The 21,551-nt window shown below is 43.7% G+C and overlaps 3 protein-coding genes and 1 long non-coding RNA gene across 20 annotated transcripts in view; 1 reads left to right on the forward strand and 3 right to left on the reverse strand.

The window, feature by feature from the left end:
* The window catches only part of rcc1 (regulator of chromosome condensation 1), a 32,562-nt gene extending 31,600 nt beyond the window's left edge, over positions 1–962 (reverse strand). For all 12 annotated transcript variants that reach the window (XR_015860690.1, XR_015860685.1, XR_015860691.1 and 9 more), the window contains exons 1-2: positions 828–962; positions 152–245 (exon numbers count right to left, since the gene is read on the reverse strand). Coding sequence is in view for 2 of the 12 variants with exons in the window: in XM_088386290.1 (XP_088242416.1) it covers positions 152–212 (61 nt within the window). In the remaining 10 variants the exon portion in view is untranslated. The remainder of the gene's footprint in view (positions 1–151; positions 246–827) is intronic.
* A 393-nt stretch (positions 963–1,355) lies between these two features.
* phactr4b (phosphatase and actin regulator 4b) lies at positions 1,356–16,823 on the reverse strand. Of its 5 annotated transcripts, none has more exons than XM_088387242.1 (16): positions 16,712–16,823; positions 13,203–13,320; positions 13,071–13,115; positions 8,622–8,792; positions 8,463–8,543; positions 7,656–8,135; positions 6,766–7,095; positions 6,133–6,264; positions 4,751–5,276; positions 4,384–4,664; positions 3,978–4,176; positions 3,740–3,795; positions 3,314–3,375; positions 3,092–3,229; positions 2,939–3,015; positions 1,356–2,874 (listed from the first exon to the last, which is right to left on the reverse strand). In XM_088387242.1, the coding sequence occupies exons 3-16, from the start codon at positions 13,081–13,083 to the stop codon at positions 2,859–2,861; spliced, it is 2,562 nt and encodes an 853-aa protein (XP_088243368.1). In that variant the 5' UTR covers positions 13,084–13,115; positions 13,203–13,320; positions 16,712–16,823; the 3' UTR covers positions 1,356–2,858. The 5 variants fall into 5 exon arrangements, with proteins under 5 accessions (XP_088243368.1, XP_088243367.1, XP_088243369.1 ...); XM_088387241.1 differs by having other exon boundaries at positions 16,575–16,718; XM_088387243.1 differs by lacking the exon at positions 16,712–16,823 and adding an exon at positions 15,671–15,838.
* Positions 10,472–13,150, forward strand: LOC148392002 (uncharacterized). Its single transcript, XR_015860871.1, has 3 exons — positions 10,472–10,560; positions 12,458–12,604; positions 13,023–13,150. It is a non-coding gene; the product is annotated as an uncharacterized LOC148392002 (long non-coding RNA).
* Positions 16,824–18,352: 1,529 nt separating the features above from the next.
* On the reverse strand, positions 18,353–21,539 carry LOC148392003 (endothelin-2). Of its 2 annotated transcripts, XM_088387246.1 has the most exons (5): positions 21,412–21,485; positions 20,165–20,355; positions 19,670–19,820; positions 19,408–19,521; positions 18,353–18,842 (listed from the first exon to the last, which is right to left on the reverse strand). In XM_088387246.1, the coding sequence occupies exons 2-5, from the start codon at positions 20,223–20,225 to the stop codon at positions 18,800–18,802; spliced, it is 369 nt and encodes a 122-aa protein (XP_088243372.1). In that variant the 5' UTR covers positions 20,226–20,355; positions 21,412–21,485; the 3' UTR covers positions 18,353–18,799. The 2 variants fall into 2 exon arrangements, with proteins under 2 accessions (XP_088243372.1, XP_088243371.1); XM_088387245.1 differs by lacking the exon at positions 20,165–20,355 and having other exon boundaries at positions 21,412–21,539.
* Between the last annotated feature and the right edge of the window lie 12 nt (positions 21,540–21,551).

Here is a 21,551-nt window from a genome sequence, read left to right on the forward strand (position 1 = left end):
ACAATATAAACGTGTATGAAATTTCTAGGCTGTAAATACACCAACCAAGCCCCCCCAAAAATATATATTTCACATGGTACTGACCTACTCATACAGAACTAGTTATTTAATGATGAGTTAGTATGACTGACTTGATAAAACCATTCATTACCTTTGACTTTCTTTGTATTGTTCACTTCTTCAATTGCCTGTGACTTCCTCTTGGGGGACATCTTTTTCGTGGCCAGAAGAGTATCACTTGAATCCTATAATAACAGATACATAAAGAGAAGCGTTTATTGTATTAATGTAAAATGTTCTTTGGCACAATCTCAACTTTTTGCCACACCCGCAACCCAAATCTGCGCTTGCTCCGTTCCTGCTCATTTGCATGTAAATGCAAAGTCTTGTTCGAATTCAAACGCGATTTTAATAGAATTTATTTTACCGTTAATGCATGTAGACTGAGCTTACTTCTACAGACTGCAAAATTCCGAACCTTGACAGAGCATTGCAGTGCGTTGGTAACTTCTGCGCGCGTTCTAAAGCTAATGTAGCCTCGAGTAAGCGTCTAGTGACTAACCACATTCTAAAAGTGGGTCATAAACGACGAAGTTCAAGTATTGCAATTTAGATAGCAGAAAACTATCAAACAATACAAATGTTGGACGCCGAAATGTTTTTCCAGCAAAGCTACACATGGCAAACACTGCTAGGTTTAGTTAGCGACTTGAACGTGAGATTCAGGAATGTTTGAGACTTAACTTAACCGCTTAACTTAACCACCTTCATTATTGTACTTGTGCTAAACTCTACGTTAAACTAAATAATGTGTTAAATTTACAAACCTGGTATTAGTGCAAGTATGCTCAGGCTAGTAACTAGCATGCACATGCACAACACGCAGCTGACTACCGGTTCTAGCGGGTAATTACTCTCGCGATAACTTCGGTCGTGATTTTGGAAGCCCCGCCTTCTTAAAGAGACAGGGACACTAAAAATCTCCGCAGTTACATAGTCTGCGGTGGTCTTAATATTGAAACAATTCAAGTCACAAACTATATTTAAGAATAATAAAGACTCATGGAGGGGTTTTAAAGTGCTGCACAGCACAGTCAACCCTGTTACGATTTTTTAAAATTAATATCTAACACTGGATTCATGAGTCCTGTTTAGCTTGAGCTGTATGGAGTTACATTCTATGCTCGTTATATTTCATAATGCAATAATCTGAATGCTGTTTTTTGTTTTATTAAAAAATATTTTTACTTTACTTCCTCTTCCCCACACCAGGTGTCACTGAGTTCCTACTTTCCGCTTGACAAAGGAAGTACACACAGAACAGTAATTTAAATGTTATATCATCGCACAAAAGGTTCAAGCTGTAAGATTTTTAATTAGATCCAGAGGTCACTATGTACAATCAAAACAAACACTACTATCAGTCCATACATCTTCACATTCAATTAAAAATGAACTTTAGCTTTACAGAGAGGGTACATATTCATTCCCATTCTTGTAGCATTTAATTAGAAACTAACATTCTGTGCTTAAAAAATAGCAACCTATAATACTTTATTTAAAATTTCTTTTCAAATAAAAAGAAGACAAGATATACACAAGCATCAGTGAAACCTACAATCCACCTGTACACGGAATAGAGAACCCTGTAAGCTACTGGCCAGATGATACTAGAAAATAAAACAGTCGCAGATAAAAAGTTCCAGCCAAAATGATCCCCTGTTCACCGTTCATACATTTTCTGATATTTTTGATAAACCTGCTCTGTCACAGCAACTTGCAGTAGGTTCCTGGTCGACAACACCGGCATGAACTTATACAAAATGGCTACAAGAAATGCATTGCGTGTGTGATTAAAGGGTAGTACAAAACTCATAGAAAAGTATAAATGAAGAGAGTTTTTCCAGATCCATTTACACCAGGATCTTTGTTGGCTCATGCAGATTTCAGAAATAATTGATATGAACACCAATATCCTATTTTTTTTCCTAGGCATTGGGTACGTTGGCACACAAATTCACCTACAGCATCTTAACCTGCACCATCTCTTCTATTTCTAAAGAGTCACGCTTAAATGGCCACCTCACAACACAACTTTAAATACAGGCAAGCCAAAGAAATCTCCAAAACAAAAAGCCGTCACTACGCATGTGATCAAAATCGTGATATAAAATATCTTGTGCATAACGCGTTTTGTAATTAGATCTTTCCGAGTTTCGTTCTAAGATATTATAAGAGCAATCTGTACAGTTAATATAAAACACACAATATCCCAGAGATGTCCAATCCTAAAACAGAATATCCCAGTCTTCATCCTCCAGTCCACACGCACGATCACCATGCGTCTCAATTATTATTGTGTGGCTTACGAGCGATCACCATTTTTGTCAGCTATTATTACTTTATGTTCTCACATTAACAAGATGAATGTGTTAGCGTTTCCACAAACGGTAAAGAAAAAGGCAACACAGAATGAGGCCGCTTTAAAGAGATAAAACTAGATCCAGGTCCCTGAGGACACCACATTACAGCAGAGGGGGTGGGGGGGGGGGTCGAAACCCGCACTGTCGGTCCTTTTGCAAACGTCTCCGTTTGGTTGGCACGTGGTTCCCCCTGTTGTCTGGGATAAATACTGCATCTTCTCCCACCACCTGTTCACCGAAACCAATTCTGTGAGGGTGATGGAGAGGGGTGGGGGGGAAGCGAGAAGCATTGTCTCTAGTCAGTTCCAGGCTGTCCCTGATAAAATTGTACAGTACATTCAGGAAATGAGAGAGGGCCGATTCGTCTGCATAGTCAGCGGCTGCTTGCCGCGGAGACTTTTAAGTGCTTCTTTTACCAGCTGAAGACGGTGGATGCTAAGGCCGGTGATACCTAAAAGGAAACAGAACAGATGTCAAAATTTTGAGTTTAAAGCGACTTTAAAATAAAAGTCTACCTTGTGTAGATTTTGCTCTCTTCGTGAACCTCCATTTCGGTGCTTTTATAATCGTTAAGCTCTTTCCGGATGGCTGCCTACAAGACAGAGCATGGACAAAGAATTCTCAGTCACAGTGAACACAAAGACGATTTAAAAATGCCGAGTGGATACCTTATCGGCAGGTGTCAGCTTGGTCCACGGCTTGTCTGCCCTGCGGTCGTAGTCTTGGGCATCGGTGACCTCCACGTACTCATGGAAGCGCAAAATTTTTCTGGCCTGTAGTTCTGCAACTGTGGGTCTTTGACTCAGCTACAAGAAATAGGATTCCGGTTCAATGGGTGGAAAATATATGATTGGGCACATCGGGTCGGTAAAATATATCAGGGCGCTCACCTTTCTGGTCAGTCTTCGCTTAATCTCTCGAACCTCTGCTTGTCTGTCCGCTTGATTTTTGGCTGTGACAAGACAAAGAATCAAGTGACAAAAGAGGTTTTTTTTTTTTTTTAGACGCTATTCAACCCTGGCTTAATGTGCAGACAAAAGCGGCTCACAAAATTAGCTTGCATTCAGTTATACTGGTTGTCAAACCTCCTCCTTCACTGATACTGAACATAAAAATGTCTGAGTGTTATGAAGCAATGTTTTAGGAGTATGCAAATGTTTTAATGTGTCGATGAGTTAAATAATGAAATTTTAATGGTACACAGAAACGAAATGGGAGTGACAACATTTTGTTGGAATTAGGTCATATCTGATTTTTTACTGTGTAGCATGGTTATCTGAAGTTAGTAATGCAGGAAACTCGAAGTTGATACTCACGTTGAAGGATGTTTCTTTGCTCAAGCTCCTCGGCAGTGGGTCTCTGGCTAAGACGTCTGATGGGAAGAAAAAAAGAAAAAAAAAGGAGGGTCTATTTTTAAACTATTTCATTGCTTTGTAACACAGGGACATAAATAGACCAGAAGATTTTAGAACCTTTCGTTCCAAATTGTTCACTCGCACTTGTCATTTTGAATGACTCAAAAAAGCAGTAAAGTGTTACAATGTGGCTTTTTACCTTGTCAGCGCAGTGCCGATCTGCGTGCGAATGGCCTCCCATTGCTCTCTGCTCTGCCAGGTGAGGCTAGACTGTCCCGGGAGCTCGCCATCTCTGGTGCTCCTCTCCTGGACAAATCTGTCCCTGTCAGGTGCCGAGGGACGGCTGCTCAGCTTTAGAGCAAGTGTGTCTTTCCTCTTCACTTTGCTGGCAAGGGCACCTGGACAGCAAATAAAGTGTGGCATTAATAATTTATTATTTACATTATTTAAGACGGTTGTTTTAAATTTTTAGCGCAGGTTGAGGTTGTTGTGTCACCCCAGTCCTGAAGGTGGCAGTAATACGTGTGCTGTCTTTTATAAGCATGCTTTCCATCAACTTTACATTAACGTGCCCTTGGAGATTACAAAGGTATGACGACGCTTACTCAGTGGCTCATCCTCCTCATCCGATTCTTGCTCTTTAAAAGGCACAGGACCATCTGAGTCACTATCATCTCCGCCGTGCTCTTCATCCTCCTCCTCCTCATCGTCGTCATTCTCCTCTTCCTCCTCGTCGCTGTTTTCCCCGCCAGGGATGACGCAAACTCCAGCATCGACAACCAAGCCTCGGCGACTCCGTGGCTCTAGCTTAGGCTGAGGTATCTCGCCGTCGTACTCCTCCTCTTCCTCGTCATCGTCCTCCTCTTCGGTGGAGTCATCTTCAGATCTAGTGGGAAAGAAAAGTATTTAACCAGCATAAAGATGGAGGCGCTCCTTTTTGGGGAGCTTCTATCCCGACATAGAAGAACTTACAGTTTGAGTGGCTGGATGCTGACAGGAAGTGGGCGACCTCGTTCTGCTTGGTAGTCTGGAGGCGTTTCAAAGAGCAATGTGTGAGCACGTTGAGAGCCGTCTGGGTTGGGGTGAACGGGACCGGGACTGGACAGCGCTCGCTGGATCATGATGTGAAGTGGGACAGGCGCCGGGCGCTGGGGTGACTCACTGACGGGACTCGGGGGATCAAACAAGATCGGTATAGGCTGGGGCACTGGGTGCGGGTAAGAGTGTTGATGATGAAGTTGGTGGGGGTGCGCGTGTTGTCGGGGTGGAGAAGGCGGTATGTGCGACGGAAGCGGAGGGGATGAGGGAGGAGGAGGCAGCTGGAAGCTCACAGAGCCGTGGTCCTCCAGAGAAAGCGGCGAGGGCGTGAGGGGATGGCTTGAGGCGGAGGAGTCGTCCGCGTTGCGTTTGGTGACTGGGGTGGTTCTCTTTGGAGGCATGGGCGGGGAGGGCTTCGCTGGGACGAGACTGGCACCGCCGGCACCTTGGCTGAGGTCTCCTGAGAAGAAAGCCACCATTAATATTGAATCCTAAAGCCTCTTAGGCCAGGAAGCGAGCGTCCCCGGCCTTTGTTTTATTCTTGTGCTAACGTGGAATGAAAGCACATGCTTCTTCAGCTGTAAACATTGGCAACATTCAATTGGACAGAATACAAATTAGCAACTGGAATTACATGTCTGACTGAACATGAATGCTTCCAGAGAAAGACATCACATAACTGTGTCAACATGGATGCACACATTGAGCTGACACGCTAGTGTGCAACATGTGAGCCCGCGTCAAGAGCGATGGAGAAGACAAAAAAAACAGCCTGCATGCTCAACGCAGCCAAACCGGGTGTCGGGCAAAAACCTTGTGGACGAGCAGCTCAGATGTACTCAGAAGTGACATGCACATTTTTACAACTGTATATTCATCCTAAGTCATGTTTATGTTTAGTCAGCGCCGCGGTGAGTGTGAGCAGATTGTGAGCATGCGTAGATCTCAAGTCAACTGCAGTCCTTCTGGTCCATTCATTCATATCCATCCCATTGGAGCAGCAGAGTTGAGCAGCTTACATCCTTCAAATTCCATTGATGCATTGCAAGCAGGCCACAGACCTGCTAGAGGCTCACGCTCATTCACATGCCAAAGTAGAATAGCAAACTAAATACGCTCAACTTACGACAGCCTACACGAAGCAAATAGCGAGCACGGCGTCTGCTCAAAATGGCCATGCAACTTGTGAATATCACATTGAAAGTGACGTAAACAAGGTCCGTGGGGGAAGAAGATACGTGGACGGCCAGAGAAGACGCCATACGATGAAGAATGCAGACACGAGGGGGGGCGCTCTGCTTACAGATCCTTTTTACCTGAGCGCAGGCCTCCAGCCCGCCGGCACAGGTAGACAGGCAGGGACAGATAGACATCATACTCGCACTCTCGCTTCCAGCAGGACCAGTAGAGCGGAAGCTGTGCGTGCTCTCCACCCTGTAGGGCGGAGACTAACAAGGAGGAGATGGAGGCCTTCAGCTCGAGGTGTTTTAAAGACTGCGGCGACTACCAAGGGTTGTTTAGACACTATTTTAAAATGGCAGTAATACTAGCAGCATCTGGACGAAACATTTGTTTTCATTTCTCTCAGTATTGTTACAAAGTAAAGACAGATTGTTTTCTATTTATCCAAGTCAACTAATGAGCACTGTGCATCTGGTAAAGTTCTCCAAAAAAAAAAAAAAAACATCTCACACCTTCATCATGCCAGAAAACTTGCACACACAATAATACCAAAATGCACCAAGTTGAATCATCATTATCAAGATTCACAACATGAATCAAAGTCGACATTCACACTCCGAAGACAATTCCACCCGCGGAAAAACAACAACCAAATGTTAAGATCCATTCAGGCAAGGAGTGAGCCACTTTCAAAAACTTTGCTATCTGAAGGATCATCAGGGACATTCCTAAGTTTTGTAAAATTTGATCAAGTCATTAAAGCTTACCCAGCATGCCGGAGTTGCCTCTGTTCACCGGCTTGGGCGGCGGCTGAGGCGGCTGCTTGGTGCCCTGAGTGCCCGCCGACGAGGCTGCCGATGAAGACGACGGCTGTGCGGCCGCCGACACGTTCCTTGTAGGCTTGGGTGCGCTACTCGAGGAGGATGGGTACTGGGCTGAGGCGTGATTGGTCGAGCTGCGAGATGGCCCCTCGCTGCCCGGTTCGGGCGTGGAGCTTATCAACCATTTTGGAGGCAGGACGGATTGTTTAGGCGGCAGAGGTTCGCGGAGGGTGTCCTTCAGCGCTTCAGGGTCTGGGACAAAATGGCTGTCTGACTCTAGAAAAACAAGACATCCTATTTGGAAACCATTTTTAAAAAAATCATAACATGAGCAGAATATGTTGAGCGACACAGAAATGAGCCGTTTCACCACTCCGAGCATGATTGCACTTGATTTAGAATCGCATCGTGTAGGTGGCAATCTACCTCACAGCTGTAACTCAAACATTTCTGTTTAATTGTATTTATTTCCAGCCTCTGTCTACCCTTGAAGATTTAAATAAAGTGGAAATTAGGATAAGTGACACTGGTTGCCCATTTGAGTATGTCCGTCTTAAAAGAGCATTTAACGTCTTCACCAGTCTTCGGAGCGTTCGCATTAAAGGGCAACGAAGAGTAGAGTGATTGTGCCACATTAATTAGGAAAGGAGATGAGAGGACCGAGCTATTCCCCAATGTTCCTTAATAAGAAGATGGAGCAGGACCCGAGGGAGCTTGTCTCTCGCCGAGAGGACAGCAGCATGCTAACAAGCCGTTAAAACGCATGCATGATGTCATTGTTTGAAAACTTCTACATTCCTTTCCTGGAAAAATGTGAGATAACATGAGTGACTCACCTCGACGGGCTCTTCCCTCTTCGGCAGACCCGTGTCGGGGGAGCGTTGGCTTCCAATCCACGTCGGGCGCTCGACTCCTCCTACCGTCCTCTGAGGGGGCTTTCTGCAGCCCGGGCCTCCGCTGTCCATCTTCCGGGTGAAAGTGCCCGCTGCTTCTGCCCTCATCCATCTGATTGTGACTCTGTCCTTGCCACGCCGTGTTAGACTTCCACTCTGTCTCCCCGTGCCCACGAGGCGCTCCGACGCCGCTTCCTCTCTGCCCTTCCTCCCCCCTGGGGCCCGAAATTCTCCGGCGTTCTCCATCTGGAGGGGATCGGCCTCGATGCTCGTCCGAATGGGCTAGCCAAGTAGGGTTTATCCGAAAGTCTGAATCGGAGTGCAGTCGCCCCTGGTTGCTCCTTCCGGCACCTCCGCTTACAGGCAGAGTGTGGCCATTCTTCACAAATGGCTGCTTAAGGCTTTGTGCCGCCCCGTCGGCATCTAAAGGAGGACAAAATGGCAGTCTTTGACTTTCCGGAAAAAAATATCACATATGGATAGGCATAATAATGAAAGTTGACAGGCCGCAATGCTGCAGGGCACCATTTGTTCCACTTTCTCAGATATTACACTACTTTTCAAAACAAGTCAGCAAAGCAAGGTGAAAAGGGCATTTGACTTTTACTAAATCAGTCTCAGGGAGGACAGCGTTCCCGCCATTATGCTCTCATGACTTCACTTAAGTCGAATGTGTGGGTGCGACGGCCTCGGCAGGTGCTACGCGAGATGAAGTGGCTGCGAAGATCAGATGAATCAGAGAATTTGTACCGTTGTCTGGAACTTCTTTCAGCAATCCCTCATTTATAAGCTCTTGCCGAGTACGTCTCGTCGACATCTTTCTCTCTAGTTCTGCGGATCGACAAATAGAAACGTCGGGATTCATTTCTCAGATCCGTGTTCAACAAAGCAGTTTTCAAAAGCACAAACCGTCTGAAGTTTCCTTGAACTTCTCGCTGCTTTTCTTCTTACGCCACTTCCACGGCTTGAAGATCTTGCCCAGACTAGAGAACTTGCCCTTGCGTTTCTGGGGAGGCGTGCTCCCCCCCGTGCTGTTCGTCTCCTCCGCCATCGTGCTTTGGTGCTTCTCACTTTCATCATCTGAAATAAAAAAAAAAAAAGCAAGAATGTGATACAAGTTAGCAGGCAGAAGAATACAACGCAAAGAGTGCAAACAGTCAAGATCGTTATTTTCTTTAGCTCAGTGGTCTTGAGGATCGAGTGTGCTTTGGCAGGGCCGATGCCGAGAGCTCGTGAACAGGAGCCGACTCTTGACGTTCAACGAGAGTTCACAAACATTCCTTGGTGTGGCGGAGACGAGTACCTTATCAGTTTTCCGGCCTCAATAGAGAAATAAAGTCCACACCTGGATTATGTCAGCAGCAATGACTGAGTTATGTTACGCACTGCATCATTTTGGAAGGAGCAGTTAAAAATCAACTTTATACTCAAAATAGATTGAAGACAGAATGTTAAATGTTGACGCATACTAGACGTTTTGGCAGCACTAATACCTCACAGTCAGTTTCCAACAATGTAAATCTTCAAATGCTGATGTGGATTACAGTACTAAGTATTAAAACAGCCACTTTCCACAAAAACGCTCAGTTCTGCAAGATGGCCTGGGTTGAGTTGTCCAATTCAAAACAGCGTGGCTGGATATTACGCAAACCACACAAGGTATGAGTTGGAACGAAAAAGGCTAACAATGAAAATGGAGGAGGAGGAGGAGGAGGGGTTCCTGTATTTTCTTCTCAACAGATGACGGCCACAAAGAAAATGTGATATGTATTCAGTATTTGGTTCAACAAAATGGAATTGCATCAATGGTAACACATACCATTGAATAAATCTTTAGAGATATTTCTATCTCAAAATTATAAGAGATACCTCTACCTGGAAAATGGCTGCTAAGTGTCCAGCTTCCATAATAGCGAGTTTTAAAACAGCATGCCATGGAGAAAAAGAGATTCCAAATTCAAATGAAACAGTCGAATCACTGCAGAAGAAAATGTCAGAAGTTTCAAGGGATGTGGAAGTCCAACTTATATTTGCATTGTACCGGCTGCCAATAAATGCTTGCGGTTGCCCTGCGGGTCCAAACGTTTGTCACACGGCCGACCGCAGTCGGAGCGGCTCAGCTGAAGCCAGTCAAGCGGGAGGAAAAAGCGGGCTGTGCCAGGCCAGCACACACCACGCCACTGCAGAGGTGCCGATAGCTCAGTCCGTGGAGTAAGCATCCATTCGAGAAAGATGAAATCCTTTGAAGACGAGCACTTTAAGCTTCAAAAATCCTGCCCATTAAATCATCCCACTAAAAAAAACAAATGTAATTTCCCATCCGATGAAGCAGCTTTGTTTTTTTTTTGTGTGTGTGAAAAGCAGGCTTGGCTTGAACGAGCGTGAGACTGGAAATGAGGGTGGGGGGGGGTCACAAAAAGTAGATGAGTGAAGGGAAACACAGCCTGGAAACACAAGGAGGAAACGGCACTCCACCCTGATTCTGTGAAAGAACAAAGCCAAGCTCTTCCCCTCAAAAACCATAACACAGGCAAAGTTCACGCGCTCTGCCAGCTTCAATCCTGTGACACTCACTCACTCCATCAAGCTCATTACCGCCGCTTGTCAACACATTAACAGCGTCCTGCCCGTGTAGAACGCGTCCGTGCAATAAAAAAAAAACACACACAACAGTTCTGGCTGTCGTGCTGTGTAATCAGAAGCTGCGGAGAGATAAGGCGATGGAGTCAGGAAACACGGGGGGTGTAAGAGTGTGGGAAGCCACGCCCACTGGTCGCTGGAACAACCGCCGGGGAGGTTCGATTTCCCGCTGACCTCACGCTTCCATGAGTCATGACAGCTCAGTCAGGTGAGCATGTGATCACATTAAATTGCCGCTTGAGAAGGGGGGGGGGGGTAAAAAAGACCTCCGCTTTTAGCCGATCTGATGGCCAATCCGTCTGGATCACTTACGTAACGAGCAAACGGAATTAATCGCCACTGGTAGAGAAGCTTGTGACGATTAACGTAATTATTGCCAGTTCCGGAGCTTTAAGTTAATATGATATCAGAGCAGACAAATGTTACCACAATGTAGCATTTGAGCTATGAAGAAAAAAAAAAAACTGAATGAGCCCCATTGAAGGATATTTTTACTTCGTGTCATTAGCTAAATGTCACGTTAACATTTTCAATAAAGAGAGCAACACATGCGCACAACAACATGAAAACACAGCTGACATTCCTCCACGTGATCCCAGTGATTTAACATTCCTTGTGGTGGTAACGTGAAGGGGAAACCGAGAGCGAGACAGAGATTGTCGTGCCTTCTGAAAAACTAATCAAAAGTTCTCTCTCGGCACACAAAAAAAGTCACGAATTTGTGTCCGGAAATGAAGAACAGTGCAGAAACTCACCGCCATTGTTACGTTGGAGTGATTCCTGAGCTGGGGTCTCCACACGGAGACTCTGTCCCATGATCTAGCCCCCTGTGGGGCCTCCACCTGTCCCCGAGTTCAAATGCGTGCAACCTGGACGAACGTGACCCCGCACCTGACTTCAACAAACGTCCTCCAGTCTCCCCAAGCTCAAGTTCTTTCTTCCGCTGTGTACTCCTGTTGTCTACCCTTCCTCAATTCCTTTCAGTACTCGCCACACACCCCTCCCTCTTTCAATCTCCTTAAAGTCCTCCCCTCCCTGCAGGAGCTGGACTCCCTCTCTATGACTGACCCTCCCCTTATTGGCTCATAGCGCAGGTCAGTACTCAGTGAAAGATGCCAACCATTCCTGGGGAAAGCTGAGTTATGTTTTTGGCGGGGTGTGTGTATGTAGGGCAGTGGATGCAATAAATATAAAACCACAAAAGATAGGTGTGTGTGATGTAGGAGTCACACACTCCAGACAATCCTTTAGTCTGGCGAAATCAGTGAGGGTAACCACGTGAAACAAAACGACGCTCCTGGACAAAATAAATAAAAGTTTAATTCTCTCATATTAATACATATACGCAACAAACGGATGGATTACTAATTTTGAAATCAGAAATAATACTTTTTTTCAATTATTGTTTAAATTACTATTAAAAAAAAAATCTTGCAAAAATCTCAACATTATTATTTATTGTACATGCAAATTAAAAATGTTGATACGGATTTTAGCAAGGGTGATTTGCTTTTGCGGGCCATATAAAATCTCATGGCGGTCCGGATCTGACCCCGAGCCTCAGGTTTGACACACTGGTCACGGTCACCAGACATGAACTGATAAACAACCGCACCTGTCCCACGGAAATAAGATGAAATACGACAAAAGCTAAACTCCCTAATGCTGTTTACCTTCCATCTAGCGTTCTGTCTGTCATCTAGCAGAGTGTTTACCATCCTGCTCAGCCCTCTCATTACACCCGAGCCCACTTTATCAAAAAATCTCCAAGCGTCTCATGACTACCATTAACAGAATTAGCTTAACTTACTTGTAATGTTTACTAAAGGAACTGCACAAAGACAAGACTACTAAGGGGAGGGGGTGCAGTAGTCCCCAAGAATGTGGTCTGATTTCCTCCGAGCTTTGAGTGTCTTCAAAAAAACCTCCCAGGACTCCCTAAGCAGCGAGCTGTGTCATTATGCCTGGATGGCGTTTTGTGTTTGGCTGCATCTCAGCTGTTACTAAAACATGGTGAGGGACTGTGTGCACGCACACACGCGCGTGCTTGCGTGTGTGTGTGTGTTCAACAGTGTTCCTTTTCTCTTTCTGTGCCCCACATACAGACTCCACGGCGGGCCAGCTTCCAGAAAGAGCTGAGCCAATCCGCATGAGCCCAGAACCTGTTGGCCTGACCTGGATAACAGACGGGGCTGGACTCGGGCCAAAGCAGGTTTAATTTTGTAAACATAAGCGTGCACCAACAGACATAGGTGTGCATTCTTTAAAGTTGTGAGTCATTTGCTGCAAATGTGCTTGCGCAAGACAAACTGCACAAATTTGACGGTGAAGTGGCAGCGGGAAGTTATTTATCAACGTCACTGGCCAGGGCGGAACTGAAACAAACACTGTTTACTAAAAAAAAAAAAAACACAACAACTGGGAAACAAGCATTTTTTTGAAATGCTGTACTCCTTAAACATAACTTTATCTTAGTTTCTAGAAGCCATCCTTGAATCCATACTAATGAACTTCAAACGATGACACCACACTAACGTCGAGCGAAAGAACAAATGGAACCACACCACAGACGATGTGTCCCTGAGTGGTCCATAAACTGTCCGCAAGCCCGACAGACCTCATAAACAACGGATATATGTGTGGCTCTAGAGTTTTTTTTTCTTCGTGCAGTATTAACAAGGCACTTTACAAAACCTCAACTTCCATCTTGGTACTCACCGCGATTTTCCATCACAGATTTTGAGGCGCACCGATCCTAAGTTCCTGAAAAAACAACGTACAAGAATTTTCAATTAGACGGGGGCCAGGATTGTTTGGAGAAATGTAATAAAAGGAAAAGTGTGAACTTACACAGCAGAAAGTCATGAGTGGAGGGGGTGGTGGAGTTTCTCAGCAGCAATATTGAATTTTTTTCCCCCCGTCAGGTTGCCAGCAAAGAGAAAATTGCGTTTCTCTCCATTTCGTCTCCCTTGACAAAGAGAAACAAAAGATATCAAAAGTATGCCAGATGGTGAGAATTACAAATAAATGGGCATTTCTTTCGACATATTTAAAACAATCTGTATGTTAAGAGGTGGCGAAACGGAAGCAGGGTTGGCCACTTCTTCAATATTTACTTTCTGAAAAGAGGGCAAGGTTAATTGTCAGCAAAGGGAAATAAGACTAAAATGACTCATTTATGTACAAACCAAACTGGAGATTGCATTAGAACAAAACAATCAGGCCAGGAAAAAATGACACATCTTGATTTATTTATAGCGCTGACGCTTTTCATACGTTTCAGTGGATAAGGTCCCTTTTTTGTTTTCATCTACTCGAGAGGAATAAAGTTAAGAATCCCCAAACGAGGTCACCAGGCAGATAAAAGCCAATCGGGCATGCAAAAAGCATACATGACAAACCGATCCCTAAAGCGGTGACTATGTAAGCAGCCATCTGTGGAGTGAACACACCCTCACCACTACACTTGTGTTAATTCGATTACGACAAAGAGGAAATGGCAGCAGCTGGCTCGGCTATGCCATCCTTAAATAGCAGAACCGCTTCGCACTCCCGGGGCTCAGGATTTGGGCGCAAAGGCCACCAACTCAGGGAAGGAAAATCATTATCTACACTCTCTGAGCGCTACTAAATGATATTTAACCTCTGAGCAAACAACACGAAGCGGTGAAGAGCTGATTGAGAACGTCGAATAGATGTGAAGTTGCATCCAGCAGTATGTGGCCATCACCCATTAAAGAACAGAATGGATGAGGATGTTTCCTATCAGGGTCAGGTGAGCGTCATCGCCTGGTCCCGTCCCAGAAAAGAAATGTGTGCCGCAGGGACCAGCGGCCCACTTTCATCAGGAGCCCAAAAAATACTCCTCTGTGCTTTGTTCAACATTTCTTCATTAGCTTCAGTCCGGCCCATCGTCGAATCGCGCTATGTAGCCTCACAATTTAGTGACTTGCAATATCGGCATTTTACATACAATACAGGCTTGATTTTTTTTAAAAGTACAGAGACTCTTAAAAAGAGTTCCACCAGAATAGTCACATAGGAAGTATAACAAAAGACCTGCCATCTGTCCACCTTTTGCCGAATATTATTACACGTGTCAGTCAGTCAATGAGATAATTCGATATGTGACAATGTCAGCACCAGCACTTGGGTGGGTGTGAAGCGTTAAGTGACAGCTCTGGTAACATTTCTGAAGGCAGAAAATTCATGAGTCAATTTTATCCCCATTATTAACATGTTGATGCAGCTCCTACAAAACTGCAATGCAGAATAAAAAAAGGCATCCTTTACAAGCAACAGTACAGTGGAAGGCCATTTTTTGTTCTTTCAAAGCTGTACTTAAAGAAAATTCACATTTTCACACTCAGTCACTGAAAAGTGGGAGCTGTTGTTGCACCTTACATTTCCAAGGGAACATGCTTATCCAGTTTAGATGAGCTCCAAAAACCCGACATGCTTTTCAAACAATCGCAAGAGCAGCATGGAGTTTCCAATGGGTCTTTCCCAAATCACATCCAACACACCCACGATCAAACTCTAAGCCAGAGTCTTCAATAACAGTAAAAATTCTGTTTATTTCACCTTTGCTGGTTATTAAACTATAATACTTATTCTACATATTCTGAGTGTGTGGAACAGATTAATTAGATTTACATTATTTCCTATGGGAAATGTTACTTCGGTATTCATACTCGTTTAACTTTTGGCACAGACTCAACACAAAATCGGAGGTTCCACTGCGTCTTTACATTTGACCAGGCGAGAAACGATTGAGTAGAGACCTATAGCTTAATTTTAATTAGAAATCTTGGCTAAATCTCATCCGTACGAATCAATCAAGTGCTGCTGACAGCTCACCCGTCATAGCTGCCTCTTAATGGCCCATTACAGAGGAACGTCCAATTGGAAATGGATGGAGAGAGCATCAGTTCCAATAGACATTTTTTCTGAGGGGCAAATTGACTTCGGGAGCTATTAGGCCAGAGGAACATTAAACCAGGGAGGAATGTTGCTGGAATAATGGATGATCTACTAAATCAAGAACAAGCGTAGCCACCAGAGACAATGCAACAACACATGCACTATCAACTTATACCTTACATTAATTCAACCAAATGATAAACTCAAAATGACATTCAATATATGGCCATGCCCTTAAAATACAATACTGGAACGGATAAATGAAAAAAATCAATGTATGACAGAATGGACACTTTGAAAGACAAGCCATGACAGCTTATTAGCTTTTACTAGCGTGTTACTTTAAAAACACAACGACGTGGCTGGTTTGTTTCGGCGACAAGATACACAATTACCTGGTTGGATAACGAGATTTAAAGCGAGCTGGGAATGAAACAGCCCGGAACTCCGGCTGTCAAGCGAAGATGTGCAGAAGAGAAAAGCTTCCGGTATCGACCTGCGTCTCTCGGCCAAAGATCCTCGCGCCAAGTGGGCTTGCAATGTTACTGAACGCGAATGACAATGACCAGTCAAGCCAAAGGAAGAGGAAAAACCGAAAGCATCCGGCAAGCTTTTCAAAATAAAACGCACGCAGGTAATTATTCCAAGAACGCGTTGAGAGCAGCAATGACCTGACTCAACATGTCTGTCTCTGCAGAATCTTTTCAACCGACAGGTTTGACTTTCCCCACGAAAAAAAAAACCCAAGATAGTGCGCGCATACACATAAAAACACGGTACTTAAAATCGTGTCTTGATTTGGGATTCATAATCAGAAATTTGATTCTAAACTCCTGAAATATGCAGTACATTCAGAGTAAATAAATAAACGTTCACGCTTGACGTTGTAGCCTACTGGTGGCTAGTAAACAGGTCGCCGCGACCCGAGGCCTTGCGGCGAGATATGCAATATCGATCATTCGAATTTGCCACAAAATTCACACGTATCTCGTTGCAACTATTGATCAGATAAATGAATCGCCCCCTATATCACACACATCATCGTGCACCCTTTGTTGTGTGTTTGCGCATGCAATGTGTGAATTTTAGTTGAAGGCGTGTAGTAGACGTTAACCCATGAAAATAACTAGGTTAAGTTTTCCTGCGGTTTTACAGCGGAGAAAAATAAGCTACAGGTACACAAACAATGTCGCTTTTTGAATGTCTAATGGTGAGACGAGGTTTTCTCGATCGGCCAATTTTGGTTGTTATCCTGCCTCCAAAGCAACCATTTACACAAAGCACTCGCCGGCGACTCACCTTCTTTCTCCGCCTCCTTTTCTTTCCCCCCAAATTACAGCCAAAGTAAAAATATCGGCCAGGACATTCCACCAAAGGACACTTTCACCCACTTCAAATACTCCCAAAACCCCAAAGTCCAAACACTTTGCACTTACCGGAAGCCATCCCGAGCCGGGCATGTTGGTCCCGGTAGTCCACGACGGAGGCTGCGGCGCTTGCGTAGACGCTGAGAAACGCTTCGTCTGCGTGGCGTAAACACTACACTACCCATAGTGCATTGCGGGCAGCCAGCGATCCGGGTTGGGAAGAGGGTGGGGGATTGTTAGCCAACTTCCTAGCTTGGGTAGTCACTCGACCGTCAAGGTGATTTTCTCGACTACACCTTTTGCAAATTACAGGAATGTTGTAGGCCCAATTCCACCCAAAATAGATCGACGCCATTCAGATCAATTTGGTGTCGTTCCAGACCAATATTGTATTCTCGTGACTACAGCCATTGTGTGGTTATATATATATATATTACAAACTCATAAAGCGTTTTAAAATATACCAATATTGGCATTTGAGTGTTTTTAGATAGTTAATTGTCGAGCGTCTTACAATAAAATGATTATATTTAATCGAGGTTAACCCAATTATTCTATGGAAACGCCACATCTCTTCTGGCTCGACGTTGCCACCTAGTGGACACATGTCCTAGCCGACCTCTGCTGTTTCCCAGTTGTAGGCATCAATTTCACTTTGGAAAACTCGAATAAAATCACCGAATAAAAAGTATGAATATTCAAATAATAACAATTTTGTCCCAATTTACGCACAAAGTCAATCATTAAAAGTGGAATCTGGGGCTGTTCCTGCAAGATGTCTGGACTTTCTATTACGTGAATGGAAACAAATAAATAAACGAGTTATCATCCTTTTTTAAAATAGATATTATGTTAAAATTGATGGCCGGGTCAGGTAAACAGCAGGTTAAGTCACGGAAGACACCTTACACTGTTTTGATATTTGTCTTACTGTTAAAACAACTCATAATGGAGAACAAAACATAATAAATGGTTCATTTTGAAACAAAAAACATGATTAGATTTGGGGGAAAAATCCCTCACTCACATTTTCCAGTCAGTGTCAACTCAATAAGGAAGTATGTGCAGTGACATACTTCCCTCTTTTTGGTAACATACACACGAACCCCTCTGAGGAATCACCGTGTCTAGGTCAGTCAGTTACATAAGTCAAAATTATTTACTCAAACATGTTCTATAAGTTTGTCACTGTCAAAATAAAAGCTAAACACAAGCCAGTCAAAGGCGTGGATATGAGTCAATCGCAAAAACCCGTGAGAGTATGATGAAGATATTTGGTCAAACAGCAAAAGCAGGTTACCGCTTGTGTTCTTTCTTCACGAAGTGGCAGATGAATAATCCGTGGCGATTGTTTTCCCGCCGCTGTGGCCCAGCTTGCATGCATGGTATGCGCAATGCAAGCAATCAGAGAGAAACACAGGGCGACAGGCCATTACTGTACGAGCCTCCCGTTCATCCCCTTGAGCAAAACACGGCATTCTTCGCTTGTGATAACAGCAGCTGCGCCAATCTGAGTAGCAAGTAAACTTATTATTGATTTAGTGGAGAATTCCGGGATCATTCATCCATCCCGGGCCTCCTTTTGAAGGCACAGATGTGTTTGCCTGTCGCCAGACACCAAATTCTAAAACGTTCTTCACACCTGGAACCTTTTGAGCCTTTTTTCTCATTGACGCATTTTTTGAAAGCGGGAAAGGTCAAAGGTGAAAATACAAGCAACCAAAACATGCGCTTTATTCTAGTTGAAGAAAAACCAGTAATTATTTAAAGGTACTTCAAAATTATATCTTTGTCTTTCTAGTCCCCTGAAGTCATTTTATATTCTAATGAGTCAAACCACGTGAGGACTTTCTGTAAAAATGACGCATTTTCCATCTCTATGTGTGCTCGACATCTCTGAGGCGACACTTTGACATCCTCTGGACCTGTCAGTTCTTATCTTTGACATCAGCTTCGCGCGGTGTGTTTGCAGACCTCCGTCATTTTGCACCTTCCACATATTCCTGGAAGGACATCCTGGGGGTGTTTCCACCTCTCCCCCGTCGGCTGCATCTGTCAGCTGGTTTCCCGCATCGCCATCTGAGTAGCAGCGGCAGCATCATTCGTTCCGATGCTGGATGGTGGATGTGTTAGTCCCACGGGACATTTGTTTCCCTCTCACTCTGATGCACAAACTTTTTTGGACCTGCTCGTCACATCTCTGTGGGGACACAAAATGAAAATAAGATGGCATTTATTTTGTTAGTTCACACAACGAAAAGAAAGCAAGCTGTTTGCTTTTAACAATTTGGTGGTGACCTTATTTTCAAGTTGGCGATTATTTGCTTTGGAGGGAAAAAAAAAATGTAAAATTCAAACAAATCATTCAACATGTATAAACACCGCACATTATCTTCTTTATTTTTCATGTACTTGTTTTACATTAACTCTGAACACCTTATCTTTACTGGCCTACTAAAATGTTTAAAATTAACCACCCAAAGCCCACCACTCAGCAGTACATGAAACAAGGCTGACTTCTTCCCTACCAACTTCCCAAAGTTGCCATGTCATCTTTTCTACATTTCTTCCCCGTGTGTGGTCTTTATTTTGACGATCGAGACCTTAAACGTGTGTTCACAAAGCGCTGTGTCATCAACGGCTATGAATAGAAATGCCAAGGATGACAAAACACGACACCACCCCGAGTCATCCAAAAATATTTACATTGCAGAAAAAAACCCCTAGAATAATCCAAACTGAATAGGTCTTTGATCAGCACCCACCGTTGATAACAAAAACGAGTGCAGTTGAGGTCGCAAAGGTCAGCGCAAGTGCACCTGCCTGCAGACCTTCGTCGCCGTGCCTTAGCATCACCGAGGCCATAAAGCGTTGTCTTACTGCACAAACAAAGGCACAATGATAATGTGTCATAAGCAAAGACTTTGCTCTGTAATACTTTGCACACCCAACCTATTTGATTATTCATTGATAATGTAGATTTGGCTTCAAATCAATAGGGTCACCCTTTGTCTTCCTTGTACTTACCTGGGCGTATTGACCCATATAATGTCCAGGTGACAGAAGTAGTAGCACTCGGAGTCGTGCATGCTGCTACATGCGCAACGTTTGGTTCTTAGCCGTCCCGCTTTGACATCATCATGCGCGTTTTGGTACTTCATCAGCGGGTGCCCAGAACCTGTTAGTGACAAAAAGATGCACATTTATCACAAGTGTCAAGCAAAAAATTAATCTTCTTGCAGCCATGAGTGGCAAAGTGAATGTCTGCACTACATATAAATATATACGCAATAACATGTGTGTACAATGTGACATTTGGTAATTCACGATCTGACTACCAACCAACCAAAAAAAAAAAAAAAAACCCACAAGCTAAATTCATTTCTGACCTTATGAGACACTTGTGAAGCTGATGCAGTGCAGGTAACCCCCTTGAGTCAAATGCAGGACATATCATATTGTAGGCTATTTATTAAAAATAATAAAAAATCATTTTAAAAAAGGTGATAAAAGTGTACTCACCATGCTGAAGAGACACCCAAAGTGTGATGAAAAATAAAATGCTGACGTACATATTGGTCATTTCTGTGCTGTCACTGCTGGGGTTGCGTTTGTTTGACACTCTTATACTGCTCCTCTCCCTCAGTCATGACGTCATGACAATGGCTCCGCCCACAGTTGCCATGGGAAATCACAATGGGTGATCCTCACCCCTCATGTGTGTTCAAAACATTGATTAATTCCAAATTTCTGACTTGGATACTCAGTATTTTACTATATGTGCATATTGCGGTTATAGTTTTGCACTTTGTTGTGAAAACTGTATTATTTTTCCCCCAAATTTAAAGATGTGACCAAAAGGCTGCCATAATATTACGAACTTCTCTCTCATCTAGCTAAACCGAGCATTACTGTAACGACGTTCTTAATTGCAAATACCTAGATAATTTTTTTTGCTTCTCATGAAATATGATACGTCTCAGCTGCAAGATATTTGTCAATGTCACTAATCAGACACTTGTGCATGTACAGTATAAAATGATTGATACTGAACTGTCTGTGACACCGTGATTCACCTTTTTTTAATGGTCTAGACTTTTGTGAACTTTACTTTGAAAATGAATCATTACCCTACTTGATGGATGTGACAGACTTTTACCCAAAAAAGGCATTCAAGTCAATCATGCTTGGCCTATTGTTGAACAGGTCACTTCATGTTTATTTAAATTATATATTGGGGGATTTATTTTAAATAAAAGTGATAAATGAAACTTCCCACATCCACTTGACCTATCTACTGTACATATTTACATTGTTCCTCACATGTGTGAAAAGTTTGACATGATAAAACAGCATCATCTGAGGTTTGACAACACATTCTTGCTCCAGAGAACAAAAGTTCAGTTCCCTCAGAAGAGCAGATGTGCTGCTCTCCACGGGCATCCGATCATATTAAGGCCACCCTCCGGAAAACATGCAACAGTAGGGATGCCCATAAAAGAGGCAAAAGAAGCAGGTGCTTAGTGTTTTCAACATGTAATACCTCCATGGGATGTCATGGAGCAGAAATTACTTGTCCATGCACTTGCTGGCGATGGATGAGATTTACGTAACCTTGTAATCAAAAACATTGAGATGCAGATGTTTTTGCGTGTGCAAATACTCCGAAATAGGGTTGTAAATGTTTTGGTGAAGCGCACATGATAGCTGTGTTAGCTTCTATGCTAATAGGTCAAGCGCAAATTTGGATATGAACAAAAGTAACTTACTTTTAATGATGAGAGTCCACTCCCAGTCCTCCCAGTTGGAAAATAGTCCAGACACAAACATGCTGTTCATTTTCTAACTTTCTGTTTCGTGTGAAAATTGCTGCAATTGGCAAGACAAATGATTGAACATCGCCCTCTAG

Source organism: Syngnathus floridae, chromosome 10, assembly GCF_059516105.1.
Source record: "Syngnathus floridae isolate MCC-2025c chromosome 10, RoL_Sflo_1.0, whole genome shotgun sequence".
Classification (NCBI taxonomy): Eukaryota; Metazoa; Chordata; class Actinopteri; order Syngnathiformes; family Syngnathidae; genus Syngnathus; species Syngnathus floridae.

Coding starts and splice junctions, on each gene's coding strand:
- phactr4b (XM_088387240.1), bottom strand. CDS start 11,168: ATGGGACAGAGTCTCCGTGTGGAGACCCCAGCTCAGGAATCACTCCAA. Junction 6,265..6,765: donor AGGCAACTCCGGCATGCTGG/GTAAGCTTTAAT, acceptor CCTCCTTGTTAG/TCTCCGCCCTACAGGGTGGA. Junction 3,796..3,977: donor ATCGGCACTGCGCTGACAAG/GTAAAAAGCCAC, acceptor TCTTCCCATCAG/ACGTCTTAGCCAGAGACCCA.
- LOC148392003 (XM_088387245.1), bottom strand. CDS start 21,481: ATGAACAGCATGTTTGTGTCTGGACTATTTTCCAACTGGGAGGACTGG. Junction 19,522..19,669: donor ATATGGGTCAATACGCCCAG/GTAAGTACAAGG, acceptor TTGTTTGTGCAG/TAAGACAACGCTTTATGGCC. Junction 18,843..19,407: donor ACTCGTTTTTGTTATCAACG/GTGGGTGCTGAT, acceptor GTGTCCCCACAG/AGATGTGACGAGCAGGTCCA.